The sequence below is a fragment of the Denticeps clupeoides genome, chromosome 16, assembly GCF_900700375.1.
Source record: "Denticeps clupeoides chromosome 16, fDenClu1.1, whole genome shotgun sequence".
NCBI lineage: Eukaryota > Metazoa > Chordata > Actinopteri > Clupeiformes > Denticipitidae > Denticeps > Denticeps clupeoides.
The window spans coordinates 7,115,646-7,139,773 of record NC_041722.1 but is presented as its reverse complement, the minus strand read 5'-3'; the positions used below and the strand labels follow the sequence as shown (position 1 = coordinate 7,139,773).

At 41.6% G+C, this 24,128-nt stretch overlaps 3 protein-coding genes across 8 annotated transcripts; 1 reads left to right on the top strand and 2 right to left on the bottom strand.

Annotated features, from left to right (window-relative positions):
* Nucleotides 1-5,467: 5,467 nt before the first annotated feature.
* On the bottom strand, nt 5,468-9,660 carry LOC114766406 (beta-1,3-galactosyltransferase 2). Of its 4 annotated transcripts, none has more exons than XM_028957174.1 (3): nt 7,727-9,660; nt 7,350-7,481; nt 5,468-6,720 (listed from the first exon to the last, which is right to left on the bottom strand). In XM_028957174.1, exons 2-3 carry the CDS (start codon nt 7,382-7,384, stop codon nt 5,829-5,831), a joined length of 927 nt encoding a protein of 308 aa, XP_028813007.1. In that variant the 5' UTR covers nt 7,385-7,481; nt 7,727-9,660; the 3' UTR covers nt 5,468-5,828. The 4 variants fall into 4 exon arrangements, with proteins under 4 accessions (XP_028813007.1, XP_028813003.1, XP_028813004.1 ...); XM_028957170.1 differs by having other exon boundaries at nt 5,468-6,915; nt 7,727-9,653; XM_028957171.1 differs by having other exon boundaries at nt 5,468-6,915; nt 7,763-9,653.
* Nucleotides 9,661-9,975: 315 nt separating this feature from the next.
* On the bottom strand, nt 9,976-12,497 carry kcng4b (potassium voltage-gated channel, subfamily G, member 4b). The gene is made up of 3 exons (XM_028957169.1): nt 12,353-12,497; nt 11,147-11,966; nt 9,976-11,008 (listed from the first exon to the last, which is right to left on the bottom strand). Exons 2-3 carry the CDS (start codon nt 11,897-11,899, stop codon nt 10,142-10,144), a joined length of 1,620 nt encoding a protein of 539 aa, XP_028813002.1. The 5' UTR covers nt 11,900-11,966; nt 12,353-12,497; the 3' UTR covers nt 9,976-10,141.
* A 4,705-nt stretch (nt 12,498-17,202) lies between these two features.
* ist1 (IST1 factor associated with ESCRT-III) lies at nt 17,203-21,471 on the top strand. Of its 3 annotated transcripts, none has more exons than XM_028956566.1 (10): nt 17,203-17,300; nt 17,939-18,034; nt 18,115-18,295; nt 18,383-18,470; nt 18,552-18,635; nt 18,715-18,825; nt 18,967-19,143; nt 19,225-19,335; nt 19,832-19,838; nt 19,916-21,471. In XM_028956566.1, the coding sequence occupies exons 2-10, from the start codon at nt 17,947-17,949 to the stop codon at nt 20,086-20,088; spliced, it is 1,020 nt and encodes a 339-aa protein (XP_028812399.1). In that variant the 5' UTR covers nt 17,203-17,300; nt 17,939-17,946; the 3' UTR covers nt 20,089-21,471. The 3 variants fall into 3 exon arrangements, with proteins under 3 accessions (XP_028812399.1, XP_028812398.1, XP_028812397.1); XM_028956565.1 differs by having other exon boundaries at nt 19,793-19,838; nt 19,919-21,471; XM_028956564.1 differs by having other exon boundaries at nt 19,793-19,838.
* The last annotated feature ends 2,657 nt before the right edge of the window (nt 21,472-24,128 follow it).

The following is a 24,128-nucleotide window of genomic DNA, read 5'->3' as shown; positions in this document are numbered from 1 at the left end:
TCATAATGAAATGTCTTTATCTGTGTTCATTAAACATTTTACAGTGAGGACAATATTATCAGGTGGCTGAGGTCACAAGTGGATTCCAACAAGTCCTTTGACATCTATGTATCAAGAGAGAATATGGTGGAAAGAGGTCTGAAAATATGGAAGCGTTTAAAAAAAGGCCAGTCTAGTGAATCCCTTAAGTATCACATTCATGGGGAACCAGGGATTGATTCTGGGGCCTTGAAAAAGTTTCTGTCCAGTGAGTAGTTGACTTTAATTCGTTATATTTTGAAATCATAAAAATGAATTGAACCATTGTTAAAGAAAAACTCATATATCACCTCACTATGTCATCTTCCATGTAAGTCATTTAAGTTTTATACTCACTCATGTGTTATTTACAAAATGTATCTTATTTCAAATTTTAGCAATATTGTCTGGGCTTGAGCAGCGACTTTTTGAAAGTTAAAGTGAAAAAGGCAAGATGCCAATGTATTCCTTGAATGATTTGGATGATGAGCTGTTAAGCTGTTACTTAAGTTCAATCAATCAATTAGTCTATATTTATATGGGGCTTTTTGCTATGTACATTGTCACAAGCGCCCTACAAATAGAACGGTGCTCAAAGCCCCAGGTGAGCAAGCCAGTGGCAACAGGAAAAAAAACTCCCTTTAATAAGAAGAAAACCTTGAGAAGAACCTAGACTCAGCAAGGGGAGCCCACCCTCCTCTGGTCAGCACTGGATTACAATGAAATACATGCAAAAATTACGGCATATTTCAGTCCACTTGTGTATAATGAATTGCCATCCAGGTAGTGTGTTAGATTCCCAGCAGGAGACTAACAGACGGGGTCAGCAGAAGGTCAAATAGGACAGTCCATGGAGGTCGACCATGTCACGTGATCACTCCGAACTAGGAAACTCCCCAGCCAGCCATCCACACTGGAGTGGATGATGAAGGATAGAGAAAAGAGAAGAGTGAGTTAGTGATGAGTTTGATGAGTTAACTTGGTCAGTGTAAAATGGAGCCAAGGTCTTTGTAATTTGGGCCTGTCAGAATTACACACTCTAAAAAACGCTGGGTTGTTTTTTCAACCCAAATGCTGGGTTGAGGCTGCTGTTGGGTTGATTTAACCCAATTTGGGTTGAAAATCGGTCTCGATCTGTAACCCAGCGGTGCTGGGTTGGGAACGCGGACCTGAAAGAGAGCACGCACGTCACGTCAACTACCTGGGACATCAGTGAGAGAAGCCGCCATTGTCTTTGCACCGTCTTTAGTTTCTGAGGGGCGAAAAAAAAAATTTTCTGAAGGGCGAAAAAATGATTTTATGAGCGAAAGCCGCGGGTTAGGAGACGGGCGGGAAAAAAATTCTGAGGCAAAAGCTGCGGGTAGAAGGACAGAGGAGAAATTTTTCTGCAAGCTTCACTGCTTAATATCTTGCTAACTAACACTTGCTATGCTAACAATGCTTAATATCTTGCGACTGCATTGGAGCCACCAATTTGTGTGTACTCACTCACACGGAGAACAGTAAGCTTTATTTTGCATATACAATGTAAAAGGGGGTTTTGGGGTTTAATGTTGTATTTTAGAAGTATACCTTTCTGTCTACATTTGTCTGTTTCTCTCAAGTTTGGACTTTTTTTTTTGCTTGCTGCAATGAGAGTTTTGCTTGCTGCAACGAGAACCATTTTGTGGATGAACAAGGTGAGTTGTTTTCTCTATTCACCTTGTTCATCCACAAAATGGTTCTCGTGCTCTCGCTGCTCCTGAACACTCTGAATGTTACCAGACTGTCAGTGCTTGGACAGACACAGTTACTTTCCCAGTATCCCACATAAGAGAGGCCATATCCCGGGGCCATGGGGCTGTCACAGCAGGCGCCCATGCACTTGATTAGGGTGTCCCGATCCATTGCACCCGGCACCAATTGAGCTTAATGGATGGGGAATCGCATAAACCTGGAGTGCATCCGGCAGTCCAACGCTGCAACATTACAGTGGATGTAGCATACTTTACGGATGTTTTCAGCTCCTGGCAACACAGTTGTGGGTTTGTTTTTGCCTGTCCCCTTGTTGTTTCCCAAGTTTTGGCCCTCAAGCCAGTTGTTGTTTAATAAATCCCATTTTCCCAGATGACCCGTTTCTGCGCTTCCTTCGCCCGTCTGCCCGTGGATGTGACCGGAGCAGGAATTTATAAAGTGTAATGCCGTTTTCATCTCCTTTAATGTTGTGAGTACTGGGATAATAAAGCAAGTAATTTTGTGGGGGAAAAAAACAGTTCATATTCACGGAATAGCCGTGTTTAAATTTCATTCAAAATAAAACACAAAATTATCAATTCAGGGTACTTTATTTGTGGGCATGATCAAATAGTTTCTATGCATGCTTTCTGATTATAGTATTTGGTAATTTGGTCATTTTAGTCAGCAATAGTCAGTAATAGACTAACAAGTTTGAAAAGCTCCACTGAACGCCACAGAAAATCCTTCAATCCCACTGCTATCAGACGTTTTAACTCACCCCACTCACTCACACAAGAAAGTTGCCCTCTCTCCCTGTCTCTACCTTACACTTATCTGTAAGTCTGTAAACAACATCTTCTGCTTCTATTCTTCTGTGCAATAACTCACTTATTGACTTAACGTTTAACCCTTACATAATGTGCAAAGATGTAGATGTGGATGTACCCCATATAGAATAAGTGAACAGCACTTGAAAGGTCAATAAAACCCTCTTCTTATTTACATGTTTGTCAGAAATATAGATAATGTGTATACCCAATTATCAGGCTGAATGTATAATTGTTCAAACTGAAACAGATTTAAAATAGTCTCTCTGCAAAAATAATTAGTTTATAAAAATGTATGCCCTGCTGTAATATAAAAAAGTAAACACACAATGTTACTTATGTAAATGGTCACCCTTTTTACCTTCGATTGTGGACACTTGTACCCGCAATAAAGCTTCCGCGACTTGTTCCAAGCACAGTAAACATGCATCTGAAAGTGAAAGTGATTGTCACACGTGATACACAGCAGCACAGCACACAGTGCACACAGTGACGCTGCATGTCCTCTGCATTTAACCCATCACCCTGAGTGAGCAGTGGGTAGCCATGACAGGCGCCCGGGGAGCAGTGTGTGGGGACGGTGCTTTTCTCAGTGGCACCTCAGTGGTACCTTGGCAGATCAGGATTCGAACCAGCAACCTTCTGATTACGGGGCCGCTTCCTTAACCACTAGGCCACCACTGCCCATCTTGCAATGTTCACACCACGTACGCTACATGAGTGTGGTTGTGTTACAGTTTGTGACACTAGAGAGCTATGCAAATTACATTCATGGAGCAGGAGGGCCTTGCCTTGATGGTCAACCATGTCTTTGCACACCATTCATGAAGAATTGTAATGCTGTCTCTGCCTGCTGAATTAAGGTAAAAAATCTGTTCAAAAATAGTATTATTTCAACACTGGCCAAGACTGAAATTTAAACCAGAAGTAATTACCACAAAATAATTTGCCTTCCTGGAAAAGCCATTAATTACATTAAATTATATTTAAATTAATTACATTAAATTCTAAAATTACATTATCACTGACAAGAAATCTAGAAGAATTTAGGTTTGATAATTTTAGAAAAAATTCCTGATTGAGTTGTGGTTGGTGTCTATGTGGACAAGAGACAAAGGAGCTGGAACAGAGTACTTCCATCCATATAAGTCAACGGGGCCATTTTTGAAATGATGCCTGCAGTATCAACACGCTGCATGGACAACTTCACTCTCCTCCATGTAACATGGCATCTCATAGCTCATAGAGACCCTTTCACAAGCCTGTATACTGAGTAAAATTTTCTGACAGAGAGATCATGCTCATCTCATTTTCCTGTACATGGTGGACATAGACATGCCACTGATATCGAACAGTTTACTAACTGGGAAACTCTCAAGAGCTTTGCTCAGTGGCACCTTAGCGGTTTGAGGATTCGAACCGCCAACCTTCTGATTACGGGTCCTTACAGTGACCACTTCCCCAGTGAATTAGCCAGGTGACTATTCCGTTAGCTGTGTCTAGCTACTTGCCATTCAACTACAAGTTAACTTGCTTTGTTATATTTAAGAATGTAATATGAGTATATCCAACATGGTACAATGAGACCTAGAGCCCAGCAGACACTTGTCTATTTTGTATTTGTTTCAGTGATTTTCACGCTCATCTTGCTAATTGCCACTGTATCATTGAATAATTGGAAACCATGTCCAAATGGCTCTTTGAGTGTTAAAGGTTGCCGACCCCTGGTATATTCTGGTTATGTGACCGCTTCCCTTGCCACTAGACCAATATTTACCCCTTTATTGAAGTTTCCTTCTAAGCATTGTGTATTGATAATTTAGTTGCTATAGTGACGGGGAAGACAATAAACTATTAGAATGTTATCAGATCAGTAGATTATGAAATTGGTACTAGTGTTTACCTTTTTTATTTGCTCTTTATCTAATGTGAACTAAGACAGGAAATATAATTCATCGTTGTCCACTCTGTTGTGTAGTTTCTGCAACATAAAACAGGAGCCTGATGAATGACCCCTAAAAATGGCTCATGTCATGATCAATGGGTTAATCCTATGGTCCTTTTGTCATTGTACTTTGTCGACAATGATCAGTGCCTGTGTCCATGCAGATTTTCCTGAATATTTCCACTGAAGCACAAGCCAATGGAATAAACACCTTGAACTCCAGGCCAAAAGCCAAACACTTCCTCTCCTCAGCACTGACTATACCACTTCACCACATATTTGGCTCTTACTCATTGACTTTTCTTAATCGCATAGTCCTATTAATGGTCACAGCTGCCAGAGCCCATACCGCGAGACTAACCCAGGGTGGGATGCTAACCCACTGGCAAGCAGGCTGCTAGAAATGGCGATAGGTGTGAAGAGTGGTTTGGCCATTCCGCTTCACCATTCAGAGAGTGGCAGCTCACACAGTCAGTTCTGGAATTTCTCCCCTTATGTCATTTTAAGGCAAAAGGTTACATGACATCCTGTCTGTGCCAAACGTTGGCGAATGGTATTGATGACGTCATTTCCACAAAGCCCACACACTTCTATAGGTCGCTCTCCTCCTCCTCCGGACTCTCTCCTCCTCATTAGCATTTAAGGGGGAAATCTTATTTTGGGACTCAAAGTGGTTGTAATTCTGCACCAAGGCTGAATTTTTGGAAAAACACTTCAGATACAATATTTGGGGACCACTGTATAAAAGCAAAAAAAAAAAAAGAAAACGATTGCTGAGGAGGTGAAACAGTGAGAATTAAGTTTTGGTTGCACCGGCAATGAAGGCAAATTCTGAGGTGTGGAAAAAAAGTAAATTAAGTTAAAAAAATTCTTGACATAAGCAAGAGAACTGTGCCCGTGCGAACATTTGAATAAAGTGGTGAGCTTTTGCCAAACCAGGAGGAAGAAAGATCGACGCTCATTCTGGCTGAAACAAGAGTTTTTTATTTGTACAAACTGATAGGTGGATTCAAGAGTGCAACACACACACACATTTTGCTTAATGACAAATGAGAACTCGGCTGCTCTTATTCTCTGGCACCGCGCAACGGACACGGCGCACACCTGTGTTGCCCCATGTAACACCCATCTCAGCGTCAAACACACATCTCGGCTATTTACATATGATCTGCCCATTTCCCCCTCACATTCCCTCTTAGTCTAGTGCTCGTAACGCGTGCAAAGCATGCTGGTACCGTCACGTCGGCCAGCCTCCACCGCCAGATTAATGTCAGGCTTGGGCCTTGTCGGGGCACATTTTCATCTGTGCACGATTGTGATTATTAACATGGAGGACCAGGCTTCTGCAGGTCCGTCCAAAAGTTCACCTGATCGTTCAGACTGTTTGTGGTGGTGGCAATCAGCTTTGAGTACTGGCAACGACTGTAATCCACAGGGAAGACGTTGAACAGGGACTGGTTTGGTGGATCAGTTGGTGGGATGCCCAGTTGTTTCATGCACAACCCGAGGTAGACATCCTCTATATATAATGCCTTTACGTTCTTGGCTGCTTCAACTAGTTTTAGACTAAGGTCAATGGACAAAACATATCCCAATCCCAGAGCATATGGAGGGTAAAAAGGTTCAGGGAAAACCTCTTGAGGAATGTACCATTTACTGCTTGGGTCCCGTAAAACAATACCACCTTTTGCCACAAGTCCAGTCATATAATTTATCTTTGGGGCCTGAAGAAGCAACTGTATCAGGTTGTGAACATTCAGGAACATGTCTGAGTCAATTTTCATGGCGTAACTGATGTCCGTACAATGCATGCTAAGCCATTCCAGCATGACCATTGTTTTGATGGTCAGATTGTAGTAGCTGTCCAGGAAGTTCGCCTGCAGTATGTCCTGGTGCTCCCTGCTCTCCTGCAGTATGTCCTCCTGCACATGGGCACTCCCATCTCCACTGGGCAACCCCAGCAGAAAGAAGAAGCTCACAACTTTATTCAGAATCAGCCGCTCACTACCCCATGTGCTTCGTATAGCATCTCGATGTGTCTGGTCTTGTGGAGCCACTGGAACCACCACTGCAACAAACGGTTTCTCTTCTTGGCATTTTAGTGGTTCGTTAAGGGTGAAGTTATATTTTTTGGGATATGCAACATAATAGGGTTCTGGTGCCCCTGCGTCCATTATAATGTCCGTGTCAGGTTTAGAGATGTTGGTTGTGGCACTGAAATTTAAAGATAAAAGGGGTCTCTGGTCAGGTGAATGTCTTTTTGGTCCATATTCCTCCCACCATGAGGATTTCCAAATTACTGGCAATTTAAAGTCATCAAGGTAGTAGAATAACACTGCCAGACTCAGCAAGACAACAAAGCAGCACTTAATACGAGAGCATTTACATCTCTCATGTGTGTCTTGTATACTGAAACGAGATTAGAGATCAGATTATGGGCCACCATTAGAACAGTCAGAGCATTTCATATTAACACAGGCTTCTGTATACTGTCTCTTGGCTTTTTTCATTTTCAAAACGTTTGTAGCAGCAGTGAATTACTTTTTTGCTGTACATTAAATGCATTTGTGTATGAGGTCAAACAAGTAACACAAAAATAGAGATCACATTTTCAAGTTTTAATTCCAAGCATTTACAACTATACATAAATTAGACCACAATTCATGTCAAGCCACCCAGTTTTTCAGATGAGCTAGAGTATTTGAACAAAACTAAAATTAAATTACTTCATAGTCCATGCTCACAATCACAACATGAACTATTAAGGCTCTGAGCCGAAGTGGATTAACCAATAACTCCATTATCAACATGTTTAGATGAACATTTAGATATCAGAGCTGTACCTGCAGCTTCCTGTGTTTCTGGAATCCCCTAACATCCCGCTGTTGTGTGGGTTGTTACTGAGACAGGCTATTTCTGTTCTTCATTTCAACCAGTTTTACCAGTCGTTGAGAGTTGTGTTTGGAGTGTTTTTCCTATAAATAATAAAAAAATTGCTGTCAAAATATGCTATATAGGTCCATGTTTTTCAACCTTCAACATTATGAAACTGACTGAAAGCATACACCCTGAACGCGATTTTCGAAAGTGTTTATTCTAACCAGTTACTCTTATTGATTTAATGATTATCATTGGATTTGAGTAAGAAACGTGTTAACAGACTATATGTTATCTCAGTGAAACATTTAAAGATTAAATGTGAATGAAAATGCACATGTACCTTCTGTCTGCAGTTTCCGAGCGCCTTTCTGCTCACCTGTGGGAGTCCACTGTGATCCAGGTGAGACGTCACAGGGCCCTCCCTTCCAGGTGTAAAATATACAGGTGGTGGTAATGGACAAACAAGTCCCGCCCTTCTTGCCTTGTCTCTTGTCTCCTAGGAAACCTGGTTTTGCGTTTCAGTGTTCTGATATCAGTCATAAAACTGTTCATGATGGTGTGACTCACTTGCTGGAGATTTATGTAGCAAACAAGCAGATTACAGAAGTTTACATTCACATTTACAGCATTTATCAGACGCCCTTATCCAGACCGACTTACAATCAGTAGTAACAGGGACAGTCCCCCCCGGAGCAATTTAGGGTTAAGTGTCTTGCTCAGGGACACAATGGTAGTAAGTGGGATTTGAACCTGGGTCTTCTGGTTCATAGGCAAGTGTGTTACCCACTAGGTTACTACCATCCCGTAGTTACAGTCATACCGTCTGCCTCTGTAGCTACTGTGAAGGCTCTAGAGACTGAATGACACCAGTGCATCACTCCCTGTTACCATGGCTCCACATTCTACTGGGATTAAAATAAAGAGTTTGGTTGATGTTACATAGAAATGCTGCTGCTAGGCTTTACAATCAGGATCTGAGCATCAGATCAGAACAACCTGCTTTATACCTTAGGCAAACATACACAGTATCATGTTTAAAGTTGACAGTTTGTGGTTTAGGGCCTGAGGTAAAGAATAGGCAGGCTGTGTCATGGAAATGTACTGCACCACACTGGAGGCAGGAAGACCGGCACTATACCACAGCAATGGAAAAAGGGAACTTCAGATCACTCAAAGCATTTTTATCAGATCTAATTAGTTTACTTGAGTACCATATTTGGTTTACTGTATTCCTATGATTAAACATATTAAGAATTTATATGTTAAATAAAAATGGAAACATCTAAACAACTATTCCAGATTATTCATAATGAAAACTAAATATGACATCTCTCTTGCTTCCTCACTTTAATATAAACATGGACTGTATATTGTTTTTGTTTGTTTGGATGATTTTACATTCTAGAATCAAAATTTGTACCCTTTCAGTCGTTCACTCAAGACAGGGCAGCAAGAACAGGAATTAACCTTCCTCTGTGATTAGGATTAACGCTGTGTTATTGAGACAGATTAAACAAATGTAATCTATGCAATATGTAGAAGACTACATAAATTACATTGCACAATCATGTTGAGACTGCATATGGAAACTCTTTTAGTGGATGGACACTAAATTTATACTATTGCAAGGGTAACCCCTTCAAGGTGATTTTGTTCCTTGAAATGAAGCATACTCAGTTCCTTATATAAATGTGCAAGCACAAAAGAAATATGTTAAAATGATTTTTACAAACACAACTAAATCATTTTCATTTCTGGAGGACAATGAATAATTTTCAATTCTACTTTAACAGTGAGGTTCAGATTTTAAATTACTATTGACATGATCCATTACATTTGTCTTTAATAACGAGCAGGAAATATGCTACAGGGCACTGTATCTATAATTAGTAAATGTAGGATTTCACATAAATGCAGCATGTGAATGTGTTTCACATTCATCACTATCACTTGCCTCTGAGCCATACTCAAGCTGCATGATGTTGTTTTTTTTTAATCAGACTCTGGACAGATACAATTATGGTTTCTACCACAAAACAGGGGGCTGTGAAAAAATGTTACGCAAGAGTGCCCTGTGGGTGAACACAGTCTCCCATCAGTGGGTCCATAAATGGGCAAACACAAAACAGGAAAAAGGCAATGACAGGGTTAGACCTTAGCAGCCTTCAGGTGCCTAGTGTTCCGTCATGACCATTTACATTGGTAGATTCTCACTGAAGGCATCAAAACTATGAATGAACACATGTGGAGTTATGTACTTAACAAAAAGTGGAGACCTGACCTCCACAGTCACCGGACCTGAACCCAATCAAGATTGTTTGGGGTGAGCTGGACCGCAGAGTGAAGGCAAAGGGGCCAACAAGTGCTAAACACCTCTGGGAACTCCTTCAAGACTGATGGAAAACCATTTCAGGTGACGACCTCTTGAAGCTCATCGAGAGAACGCCAAGAGTGCGCAAAGCAGTAATCAGAGCAAAGGGCGGCTATTTTGAACAAAACTAGAATATAAAACATGTTTTCAGTTATTTCTTTTTTTGTTAAGTACATAACTCCACATGTGTTCATTCATAGTTTTGATGCCTTCAGTGAGAATCTACCAATGTAAATGGTCATGAAAATGAAGAAAACACATGGAATGAGAAGGTTTTTGGCCTGTTCTGTATATAGGATGAAGTGTAAAAATATTATTCTTTGTATTAGAACAAAATGCTATATTGTATCACATGTTCAAACTATGGAACTTTCTAAAATAGTTTTAGAAGGCTTCACGTATGGGCCGTTGATTTTGTGAGTCCCTCCCACTGCCCATTTGTATGGCAGCCTCACTGACACCCACTGGTTGGAAGAAGAAAGAGTTGTTGATCTGCTCTTCTCTCTGTCTGGACACAAGGCAGGCCACCCGCTCTACTTTGCACAGCATCTCATGCTCATGCTTCAGCTCTTGGTAGCACCGGGAAAAGCGGTGGAAGATGGAGGTGGCGGGAAAGGCCATGATGAGAATCCCACTCAGAATGCTACTGAAGGCGACCACTTGTCCGGGGACGCTGTTTGGGACCATGTCCCCATACCCAACAGTTGTCATGGAGATGATGGCCCACCAGTAGGTGGTGGGGATGCTGCTGAAGCTTTGGGTAGATCGTGTAGAAGGGCTGGAGGAAGAGGAGTGGTAGGGGGAAACGCCCAGTTCAGTCTCCGCTAAGTGGACCAGTGGTGAGAAGAGGGCCACGGCCACACAGAGGAACAGCAGCAGCAGGCCAAACTCCCTGGTGCTGCGCTGCATGGTCAGCCCCAGTGTCTGCAGTCCCAGGGAATGGCGGGCTAGTCGCATGACATACAAGATGCGGAGGGCACGAAGCACCCGGAGGATCAGGCCCAGCTTGTCCAGATAGCCCCGCCCACTACCACTGTGCACATCGTCCTTCAGAGAGTTGTCTTGGTTTTCCAACACCAAAGACACATAGTAAGGCAGAATGGCCATGACATCAATGATGTTGAGTGGATGCTGGGCAAACTCGACCTTGTTATGTGCTTGAAGGAAACGTAGTACAAACTCCATGGAGAACCACACAACACAGATGGTCTCGACAATAAAGATGTAGTGACACCTCTCGGAGCATTCGCCCTGGGAGAACATCGGGACACAAATGAAACAGTGATAAAAGACTGCTTTGTATTTTTGTATTTCTTTAAATTGTCATTCTCTTGGTAAATCTTATCTGTTTATCTGACAGTGGCACAAACCTTTGACCATAGTGCTTACCTTGCTCTCCTCCTCCCTTACATTTGGCATGGTGCTGAGGCAGAGATTGACAACAGTAACAGCTACCATGACAACAGAGAAGCAGGCAAAGCCCCTCCCCAGCCAGCCGGAGTGAGGATTGTCCACCACCTCCCTCAGTCTTCCCATAAGCCTGTGGTAGCCCCTATCCTCACCGGGGGGGTTCAGCTGGGCATTTCTCCGCTGCCACCATTCTTCTTCCTGCCTCCTCTTCTCCTCCACCTCATCGACACACAACATCATCTTGCGCCGACAGCAGCGCTCCATGTGGGCGGGGTTCACACCCCAGTAGTTCAGCTCGTCCCACAGTGAGACGGCACATGTTTGCCGTAGCAGCCGCAGCTTCCCAGCTGCCAGGAAGTTGTGGATTACGCGGAAGGCCACGGCGCTGCGATCAAAGAAGAACTCGCCACTCGCTTCATCGTAGTCATCACAAAGCTGCCTGATGTCCTGCAGGCTGCAGCAGTGGTGCAGTTGACCCAGTCGGGTCAGGGGGAACTCGTCCAGCGTGCTCCACGGGAAGCTGTAGCGGTCACCCCCAACATTGATAAGTGCCAGTGCAGCATGGTCCACCGCCTGGTTGGCTCCTGGCTCACGAAGCAGCTGAGCACGATGGTAGTACACACCTTTGATGGTTTTAGACTCTGCCTCGGGGATCTCTGTGAAGAAGCGGTCAAGGCTGCTGTCATCTGAGCTGATGGACAGGTCCGGGTTGGTATTGCTGATGATGGGCATGGTGATGCTTGGTCATGCCAGGACTGAGGAAAGAGGCACTCTTTGAACAGGTATGGCCAAGTAGAGTCTGCAGAGAAAAAACCCATTTAACCTCACATTTGTACGTAATCTACGAACACACACTCGACACCAATTTTACTAAAAACTGGAATTATATGCATACAAGGATTCAATTATACACATGAGTTTATTAACAGATTTAATAAACTCCACCTTTTTAAAATAATTTTTACCTGTTATCATTTTCATATACAGTAAAAACACGCAATAGTTTTTAAGAATGCTATTAGAGTAGAGACACATGGGCCTTCCTTTTAGGACTCATATTTTCAGTACGGTACCCTACCATTACCGAATTTTTCAACTCGACGATTAGTAGCTCAATGAGAAATGAAACATCTCCAGCATCTCAGATTCCCTCCAAAGTTTGTAGAAAACCTTCTCCCATCTCACCTGAACACAGCAGCCCTGTGCTCACCGCCGTGCTGGAGTCCAGAATTACTGTGTCGTAATGGTGCACAGACGAGGAATAATCAGACCCTCACTAGCCGTCATCAGCATCCCACAGGGGTTAGTCTCAGCTCCCATGAGCCAGAGGGGGATGGGGCCGGACACCAAGCTCAGAGGAATAAAACTGATTATTCAATGTCTGTGTCCTCCCAAACACACTTATGTGTTTATCCCGTTCAGTGTGTGTGGGTGTGTGTGTGAGAGAGAGAGAGCATTTTAAATGTTTGGTAAAAGAAAAACAAAAATGCATGAATAATATCATCACAGTTACTTTACTGGAGTCACTAGAAATATTATGGTTTATTATATGCATTACAAACATTCCCTTGCGTCAGTATATCCAATGGGTGGATCTGCAGTGTTTAAAATAGAACAAAAATCTGTATTTAAAAATCTGGGATTATCAGTAATCCCAATCCGACAGATGATATATAGACAACCGGGACTTGAGAAGTCCCAGATGTGCCACAGGAAACATGCAATTTTGACATCTGAGACAGCGGGCAAAGGCTCATCTTTAATCTCCAGATTTAGTTCAATTTCCAGAATGAACTGGAACGGTCCTACTAGAAAACTGCAGAGGATTGTACACACACACACACGCACACTAACACATCATTTTTGTTAATCACTGTCTGAACAGGAACTTCCATTTACTGTATGTCATGTTCTCTGTAAACAGTGGTAAATTCAGCAGTGACGTTAAATTTATTGGATTAATTTAGTTGGGCCTCCTTTCTGGATGGAGGTATTTTGACCATTCCTCCGTTCAGCGGAACATGGCAAACCTGGACATCCTACTTCAAACCATCCCAGAGATTTTCAGTGATATTCATGTCAGGGGACTGTGACGTTGGGTTGACGTTGTTCTGCATTTCTCTTGGCCTGGCAGACAACAGCTTAAAAGCAGCTGTGTCTGTGGCCTTCCATTTCCTGATATAATTTCTTACAGTTGAAACTGACAGTTTAAACCTTGAAAGTTGATAACTTTGAAAGTTGCATTGAGGATCTCATGTTGTCAGTCTTCCTAGAAGTGTCAAAGAGAAGCACAACTTGAAATTGGCCACCGTGAATACATTTTCTCATGATTGGACAGATCTGTCTATGAAGTTCAAGCTCAGTGTTGTGGTGATGACAATAATGGGAGCTGAGTCAGGTGAGGGCAGACAGGGCAGACAGGGCAGACAGGCTGAGGGTGTGACAGTTACAAGAGTCTGGGGAGAGGAAGCTGCACAGATAAGAGCCACCCAAGGTGGTGGCGGGGCCGTGGGATCCAGGAACTTAGAAGCCTTCCTTCCGTGCATCCAGGAGAGACAAGTCAAGCAGTGTAAGGGTAACAGAATAACAATACAGACAGAGCTAAAAAGCAATGAAACAAGTCATGAAGGTGCAGAGTAACAATGTGCAAATACTTCTGTAATAATAATGTTATAGAGTGGTATATGTGGTAGAGTGTCTTATCATGTCAGAGTGCAAAGTCCCTGCGTGTTAAAGAAAGTGTCACTGTGTCTAACATATTACTGAGCGGGATGGGCTGGTTAAGTATCCTCTTACAAAAAACATCTAGGGTTTCTTAGCACCTCTGCTGTCTATTGCCAAGCCCAACAAAATCTAGTAAAAAGCACCTCTGTAACCCCATACACCATCTGACGTAACATAGGATGTAAAAAAAAAAACTCTGGTCAGTGAGATTACATTTTTATTAATAAAGTCTCATGCCTTAGATTTCTATTCACTGGAGATTATATGCACTTGCTGGACTTGTTCCATAAATGACTTGTTCCTGCATAAATAAATACAGGGACAGCTAGATGTGAGACAGGTAAGGTATGAAGGAACAAAGGGGAAAAATCTATTATATGGTACAAATGTACTATTATCATTTTTGCTCATACTTAATACTTGGCACAACAATATTTTAACAGAATATCTTTATTAACGTTTATTAAAGTTATCATAAGCACAATGCATTTTCCATTATGTGTAACATTGTGACTATTGAATGAATGCTTTTAGAACCTGGCCCAGCCAGGTTCACTATAATAGGAACTGGTATTCAGAATTCAGAAGGTGCCAGGGGGCGAGGCTTGTAGTGTTAGCAGGAGTCTTGTTTACCTGTGAAGCTTTGTCTGCTGCACTGAACAGGAGGGGGTTATAAAATGCTTACTGTATAGCAGTGTCATCCTGAAACCCTTTTAGTTGCCCTGCCCATTTTTATGATTATCATATTTTAATAGTCTCTACTAATAGCAAAAATACTGCTCAACTAGACATACATGCATTGCGTTATATTCCGTTTCAAACAATACATATACTTACAATCAAAAATGTAATATGACGTATTATTACATTAGTATTATATATAACTAAATAATACTAATACTATATTATATTATATATACTATTATTATAATACTATATAAATATTAAGTCAAGGGGGGGCAATAATATAAGATACAGTTTTATAGGTACATAATAACTAAAAATGAATAAAATATAGATATTTGACTGTAAAAAAAAGTATAATGTCTCCCCAAATAAGAATATTTTAGCACTTTACTTCAGTACTTTTTAAACTACAGAAACTACTTGAGTACAGAAGCGAATTACATTTACTTCATTACTGTCCACCTCTGAAAGTTTGTCGCTATTCACTCAGCATGTGCTGACACGGTCCTGACCATTGTTGCAGTTTGTCAGAATGGATTACCTTGTTGAAAGAGGACACTACCATGAAGGAATACAGTTTCCATCCAGTGGCATACTCAGTCAGCAGCAATGTTTGGGTCGGCCGATTGGAATCATTCCTCAATAGGGGAAGTGGTGGCCTAGCGGGGAAGAAAGCGGACCCGTAATCAGAAAGTTGACTTAATAAATGTGCAAGGTGCCTCTGAGGTGCCACTGAGCATAAGCATCGTCCCGACACACTGCTGCCCGGGCGCTTTCATGGCTGCCCACTTCTCAACATGGGTGATGGGGAGCAGAGGACACATTTCGTTGTGTGTTTCACAATGACAGTCAGTACACTTTCACTTCACTCAAAGTATTATCAATGGTGACATAATTCATCAGATCACACCACCTTCTTCCACTACTCTTTGGTCCCCTTCTGATACTCAGTTGCTCATTGCAGGTGCTTTTGGTGGTGAGCCAGCATGGAGTCAGCTCCCTGAACATTTTATAAATACAGGCCGAAGGTTTGGACACACCTTCTCATTCAATGTGTTTTCTTTATTTTCATGATTACTGCTTTGTACACTCTTGACATTCTCTCGATGAGCTTCAAGAGGTCGTCACCTGAAATAGTTTCCCAACAGTCTTGAAGGAGTTCCCAGAGGTGTTTAGCACTTGTTGGCCCCTTTGCCTTCACTCATTAAGACTCACTTATGATCTGCGTTAATGGACAAGATAAACCTACTCTGTCCATATTCTGTGTTAATTTTTGGAGGGTATTCACAAAAGCTTGTGGATCTCTACAAAAGAACAATACCACCTTGGATACAGAATTAACCCCACAAATATCCCTACAAAACCAACAAATGAAGGTTGCAATGAAGCACAACAACAACTATAACATCCCAGGTTTCAACCCCCACCCACCTGAGCATGAAATCCCAATAACCACAATAACCAGTCATTCAACTGCGCAGACACAAACACACAAATATATTTAAAGGTGTGGTGTGTAACATCTAGTGGTGAGGTTGGATATTGCAACCAACTGAAAAATGGTCTTTTACCCTTCCCTTCCAAGCACAGATCAGTGAACTAGAGCCTTCAGTGCTCATCACATGACAGAAGTCAGTAAAATAATGGTTGTCCACCAAAAAGACAGTTATTTCATGAATTACAGTAACCTACAGTAAAAAAATTTTTATGCAGCCATAGATGCCTCATGATTTTGTTCGAATTATCGCACAAGAGCAAAATCGTCTGTAAAATTGCGCCGTGTATGCTCAGCTGAGAAACCTGATACCGGCTCATTTGCATACTAACAGTGATTGACTGTTTAGCTGTTGGGAAGAGTGGGTGGGGATCTGTGCAAAAATAGATGTAGTCAGTCTTGTCCATGTTCAGTTTGTGGGTAATCTATTACTTTCTTTCTCAACTTCTAAAAGTTTGATTTAAGGGGGCAGGACATTGCCCCAGAGTAGAATCGGCCCTGTCTCCCACCATCCAATGCATGCACTCTACATAGCTTGGCGAAATTGTTTGTAGTGGGGGGCTGGTCCAGGATTGAAGCTCACACCTCATTCTTTGGGGACATAAAGTTGCTGAACTTCAACCTGACCAGCTGCAGAAACCCCAGATCACATCACTGCCCCCAAAGGATTGTACGGTAGGAACCAGGCATGATGGCCACTTCATGCGCCTCTCTTCTTACCCTGATGTGCCCATCACTCTGGAACAGGATTGATTTGTACTCGTCACACCCCATGACCTTCTTTTATTGCTCAAAGAGTCCAATTTGTATGCTCCTGAAGCGATGAAAGCTCCTCAGCTTTTAACCATCACCCTTGGTTAGCAGTGACCAGTCTTCTGATTTCAGGGTTTTCCGACATGGTTAAGAAATGAGGATCTACTCGCTGCTTCGGTTAGGGATAAATAAATGGTTGTCAGCTGAAACGTGTGCTGTGTTTCACAATGACAATCACTCCGCTTTCGTAAGATCTATATAAAGTAATTTACTGAACACACTATTGTACATCAACACAAACCAGGAAAAAAACGAGCGGAGAGGACGCCACGCACTTTGCAGCCGCTGTTCCGCATGGCGTGACATCATACGTGACGTATTACGTAATGCGTAACGTGACGCGGAAGTAAAACTGTTGTCATCGTTGTATCGGAAGAAAGCGGTCTTGTTCGGCCCATAAACGCGAATAAACAGGTAATCTTGTTTTTTTTTCTCCCGCTATGGTATCGTTACTTGGGTGCCGCTTCATTAGTGCTGTGGATGTATTTAATGTCTGGGGTAATAGCGTCGTTTGTTGCCGACTTGAGCTTCGCTTGCTAACAAGGCTGTGACGTCTCTGGGCGTCTCTGTTTTTCTTTCACTCAAAATGGTCTTACGTTATTAATCAAATAATCTATAACTTTGCTGTAAATGCTGTTTCCAGCGTGTATCTCGCAGTATTTTGTTGTTAAACTTTTGTTGTATTAAAATCTGTATATTTTTTCGCAAAACGTTAGCATTATTAGGCTACTGGTGTGTGTACAAAATGTATTTTCTTGTTAATTGTCGTGTCGAAGTCTGATTTAGTTTCCTTTATGGGAAGTTGTCCTACCATTTATTTACAATTCTCAAACTCTTTTATTTCTTTCTGTCTCTGTATTTTTGTGACGTGTTTGAACGCGGAAGTATTCTGGGCCTTTAATCTAACGTTCATTGCCTGCCTTACACGCTGCTAATCCATAAAATAAAAGTCTGGGCATAACACTTTTTTTATTTTTATTTTTTATTAACACATTTCACACTCCTTGGACACTGGCATCACAACTAGTTATTTTATTTTTCTCCTGTTCAAGGTTCAACCATGCTTGGTGGTGGATTTAAAGCAGAGCGGCTTCGAGTCAATCTCCGGCTGGTCATAAACCGCCTCAAACTTCTGGAGAAAAAGAAAAGTGAGTTCTTCCTTGTTATTTTGATGAAAAATGTCAGAATTAGATTTGTGTGTGTGACAAATGGGCTCTTTCTTCCCTAGCTGAACTAGCCCAGAAAGCACGTAAAGAAATTGCAGACTACCTGTCAGCCGGTAAAGATGAACGGGCACGGATCCGTGTGGAGCACATTATTCGAGAGGACTACCTTGTGGAGGCCATGGAGATATTGGAGCTGTATTGTGACCTGCTGCTGGCACGCTTTGGACTCATTCAGTCGATGAAGTGAGCATTCTGGACCAACATCTTCATTTATAATAACATTTATAACAGTGATACCATTTACTCCTCTCTCTCTCCCCCCCATTTCAGAGAACTGGATCCTGGCTTGCAGGAGGCTGTCTCGACCCTCATCTGGGCTGCTCCTCGCCTGCAGTCTGAAGTCTCAGAGCTGAAGATTGTGGGTTTCTATGTTCAACAGTGTCTCGTGACATGTATATGTTAAAATATGTTGACACTGTGTGCCTTTTTTATTTTTTAGGTGTCTGACCAGTTATGTGCCAAATATAGCAAAGAGTATGGCAAACTGTGCAGGACGAACCAGATTGGAACAGTGAATGACAGAGTACGGTACCCACCTCTTCTAATAAAAGGAACTTTATATTTCTGCTTTTATTTTCCTGATTAAACCTCTGCTTCTGAAGCTCATGCACAAGTTAAGTGTGGAGGCACCACCAAAGATTCTCGTGGAGCGTTACCTCATTGAGATCGCTAAGAACTACAATGTTCCATATGAGCCTGATGCCATGGTCAGGGTAAGAGCTATTTTATTGATAATAACCTGATGTTAATGATGTTACTGTCAGGGAAATTTAACCGATTCTATAATCAGCATTTTTTTTGTCCGGAGATCACCTCACTTATTTCATTGTTTGACTCCCCTTCCCGACATATAGCCAGAGGTATGTCAGGGGGAAGAAGCAGACCTCATAGACGTGAACAATGATTTCAAGAAGCCTGGCGGAGGTGGTTTTGGTGTTCCCCCTGCTGCCATGCCCATGCCCATGCCTATGCCCATGCCCATGCCCATGCCAGCACCAACTGCCTTCAACTACCCAACTCCTAAGGGAGCTGTAAGTATGCATTTAAGACTATGTGTGATCAGTCTCAGTGTTCAGTGAGATCAGCCTGCATACTACTTTCTTCTCATATAGGAGCCCTTTAATGGTGCTGTGGGTACCTATGATGGCTTCAACAACTTCCAGCCACCAGGGAGAGGTGGGCAGCCCCCTCAGCTGCCTAGCTGCCCACCTACCTATGAGTCTGTAAGTGAACATGCTCTTTGCCCCCCTCCCATTGTACCGACAAAATGAAGACCACGGTTTCAGGAAAGAGCCATTTATTACCTTTTTCATGTACACTTTCTTTATTTCTGCTGCTGTAACCAAGAAAAGCACCTTGTGTTCATAAACATGTCTTAATGATAGGAGAGGATTACTAACCAGCCTCAATTTGTCCATGCAGCATGATGTCTTTTAACACCACACATTTCCTTGCTGAGAAAAATGGTGGGAGCTCTTAGGGCATATTAACAAATGTATTGTTCAGAGAACTGCTAAATGTTGTCTTCTCTTATTGGTCACAAATTGTGCTCTCTATGCATCAATTGCCTAATATTTCAATCTGTCTGGAACTAATTAACTCTGGTCACAAGCTATGACTTCATGATTTGAGCTCAGGAGAAAACTCTCTTTTTACATGATACACTTTTTGTTTTCTAAGATTGATGAATTATCTGTGAAACCCTCTGATCCTTCTCAGGCTACAGGTACATACAAATATTTCATTGGTTATGTTTTGTGTCAGTTCTTTGTGCTTATGATGTTTGTTTATTTCTGCTATTAGCAGGGCCAGGCCCATCATACACCACTGTGTATGACAACAACGCACTCCCAGAGCTCCCTTCAGTTCCTGACACACTCCCAGCATCCTCTTTTGGTGGTAACGCCACTGCATCTGACGACATTGACTTTGATGACCTGTCACGGCGCTTTGAGGAGTTAAAGAAGAAAACTTAAATTGTCTGTATTTGTTCACTGCTGCCGCTGCAATTGGCTTAGAAATCTGGTCGGATCTGAAAAGCCTTCATCTGCATTTTCTTAGCAGTCATCACATTACTACTTCTGATGGAGATTCAAATGAACTTTAATACGCAAGCTGAAGGATTTTCCTGGCCAAGTAAAAAAAAAATTGATGCATATAATCACTGGTTTATAGTTCCAGTATCCAGTACAGCCGAATGCGGCGGCTGGAGGAAATTAGAAAATTGATCTTTACTCAAGCACTTTGGACATACTGTATGGCCTTGCTATTTTATTTTTTTTTGCTTCTGTAATGTTGATCACACAGCATGCACAAGCACTCCTACCAGGCATGTCCCCCCCCCAACCCACCCATCTCCACATTCTGTTAGATCAAGTGTCCTTGACTGATATGCCACACCCCTGTTTTCCAATCTCAAACTAGAATGTCCTGTTTGTTGAGTATCTTAGTTCTAGCTCAGAAGTTCCTGTGGTGACAACACTTTCTCTGTCAGACAGTATGTTATATTTAAGCCAGGCACTCAGAAGAGGCCGTTTTGTTTGTAGACGTAGTGGGAGGATTTCATTAAGGTTCTGGTGAGGTTTTTTTATTTTATTTAATGCCATTCATGCAGCTGACTTTTATCTTCATATTAAGATTTATGGGAGGAGCTGTTGCTTATATATTTGAGGTTTGATTTTTTTTTTAAAACCCCAGTGGTTAAAACTTCTTATGATGATCAGTTGGAGTTGAGAAGGGCTACAGGGTTTAGGTCACTTTATTAGCTATTTTACATCACTTCTGATGATTACAGATCAATTTGAAATTGAATGTAGAACAATGATTTAAGTATATTAAAATAGATCCATCCATATAGAGACTGTTCAGAATTTGTGGATTTTGTTGCTTCTGATTGGGTCTGTGACAAGGTTTTGTTTTCTTTTTAACTTGTTTCAATTTCCAGCAGAACTTTTCTAGATACTGACCACCTGCCTGCTATTCTCAATATCTTGATACAATCCTTATTGTTAGTCCACCACCAAGCACCATAATGGAGTGTCTTTGCATGTGCTCCCCCCTTCTTGGTTTTTTTTCTGCCGTATTTCTCTAGCCCCGGGGTTCCAAATCCTGTTCTTGGAGTTTCCCCCTGACAGAATATTTTCATTCTGGGAACTGGATTGGGAACCCCTGGTCAAGACCAAAATACTGTCTAGCTTTCCTACAGAGTGAGGGTAAAAACACTACTGTACTGAAGGTCACCTTTGATTTTATGATATAGCTACATTTGATACTTATAATGTTCAGTTTAACAAGGAAAAGTAAATACATTTTAATCACTGTAACCCAAAAAATGGTTTAATAAAGTCCTCTTTCCAAAAGTGTATGTGATATTATTTCAGATCCAGATTGAACTTGGCATATGCACTGTGTCGCCACAAGGTGGCACACTTACGGATTCAGCTCAGTCTCAATCTGAATACAGTTCATTTTAATGCTGAAATGCAAGTCTGCGGTAGTGTTAGAGGACAAAATGGTTCAATTAAGAATAAATGAATAATCAACAAGCATCAGTCCAAAATCTGTCAGTTTAGTTAATTGTTAGTATGAATATTTATAATACACAGCACATGATGACAACACAAAACGTGTCCTCTGCTTTTAACCATCACCCTTGGTGAGCAGTGTGCAGCCATGACAGGCGTCCGGGAGCAGTGTGTGGGGACAGTGCTTTGATCAGTGGCACCTTGGTGGTTTGGGACTGGCTAGGCCACCACGGGCCACATTTATGCATAATGTAAAATAAATAACAATATGTGGTGGATTATTTGGTTTTCTGATCACCATCAAGCTGCTTAAAACCGCACTGGCTGAAGTGAAGAGGGGTGGGGGGTTCAAGGGTATGATGTTCAAGGGCAAGATGTTTTCTTTAAGTCTCGCACAGCTGTGCGGATGAAGAGAAGCAGATGCCCATGTCTCCTCCCAACAGTCTGCTTCGGGTCCAATATTTGGATATTTCTCACAATATTTCAGATATTTCCCAGAAAGGGTTTGTGCCCCAGCCCATCTTATACCTGGGACTCTGTGGTAGTTTACTGGCAATGCAGTCCAATGCCACTCTGTCGCCATCCATGTCAATACAATAAATCGATAAAGCATCTTCTCTCACCATGATCTTTGGTAAAATTGCTTGCTTGTTTAGAGTTAATGTCTTTCAGCCTAATTCCATATCTTTTAAATGGATTACCCTTGTATATTTTTTATTCTAATATGGCTCAGAATTCATAGTTAAATCAATAACACTAAGCTATCCTGGTCTAGAAAGATCACAGTAGGCCATGGTCTAGTTTATATGAAAGTGAGTGATTGTCATTATGATGCACAGCAAGCACAGCACACGGTGACACAACAAAATGTGTCCTCTGCATTTAACCATCACCCTTGGTGAGCAGTGGGCAGGTGCTTTGCTGATGTGTAGGACTGATTATCAGTGTTCAGAAAAGCTCATATACTTAGATATCTAAAACACAATCATTTAGAATACCATCCTGCAGCCACAGTCTGACACGGTGAACATTTACCAAACGACCTAAGAAAGTGGAAACTATCCAGTCAGCCATTTCCAGGTTCAGCGATTCATTGACTGAAATTAGTTTTTGTCTAAATTTTTAATATTACGGTGATCTCTTGGTGTATGTTTAAAAATGTCATGAAAGTATCACATTATCACACCACATACAATATAGTTTAGATCATACCAAGCAGACAAAAATGCAAAACAAAGTTCCTGTAACACCCACGGCCATGCAGGAAGTTAGTAGCTCCCTATTGCATCAGCACTGCTGGAATGCAGCATGTCCTCAGTTATGCCATGCTGTAAAACTGGCCTGAAAATAGATCTGCCGGCTTTTATGTTGACCTGCTTCAGTCTTGAGGAGGAGCCTGAAGACCACACCTCCTTTCCCTCCAAATATTTTCTTGCTTCGATTTTTTTCCCTTCTATTTTCACGTTGAAGCATTAGTTTGTTGTCCAGCTCATGGTGTACTTATCTTCTAGATTTGATTAGATTTCAAGCATCTAATGAGTGTTACTGATATTGCTGTTCCAAAATCTGAATGTCAGATTTGGTGGGGAATTAAAGCTCATCAGTCAGTACTATTTCTTATAACCTCTCCTACAAAAGATCAGTTGTCATGACACCAAGTAGCTGAAGGAGATTGTTTGTCTTACATTGGAATTAATTTTCCAAAGTGCCTGTGACACATCAGCATTATCTGACAGACCTGCAGATTATTATCAGGCAGATGCAGGTAGGAGTGCAGGTAAATGTCCAGTTTATGATTTTTCCATCTAACTGCTGTTAGATGGAGGTGAAAAGACATTAAAATTCCAATGAATTTGGCACAGCTCGATGAAACAACGTTTAAAAAAGGTTGAGAAAAATTAACATAATTACAGGATCTGCAGAGTAAACTTTAGTCAGTAGATATAGTAAATAAATGTTTTGTCAAACACCTCATGTCATTTTAACATTCCATCACGGCATTGTAACACCGTTGTTTCCTGGAAGGAATATTTCTCTGGGTTTCCCCTCCTGGTCAGACTATATATATGCAATCATAGCGAAAATACACATGTTGCAGAATCAAGACACGCTCAGATTGGCAGAATCATCACGCTGGCATCAAACGTCATTGTTCACTATCTACAGCATGGCAAGGGTGGGTTGCAGTCAAATAATTCTCTGTATTTGCACGAGCTTGTGGTTATGTGGGCGTAATGTTTTATTAGAGTGTAGATTTGACTGTTTATTTAATATAAATGAAATTTGATTTCATTTGTATTCTATTTTTGCTTGGTGATATGTAATTATGTCGTTCCGTCGTTGTACGTTCATTTATCTTTGTGTTTAATATTTTACTTTTTTTTTTTCAAGATTTTGGTCATCCTTGGACTAATGCATTTCATGGGGACATTTGAGGCAAGTGGCAAAGTTTGTTTGGGGACACGAAAAGCAAGAATAAATTTGCTACACAA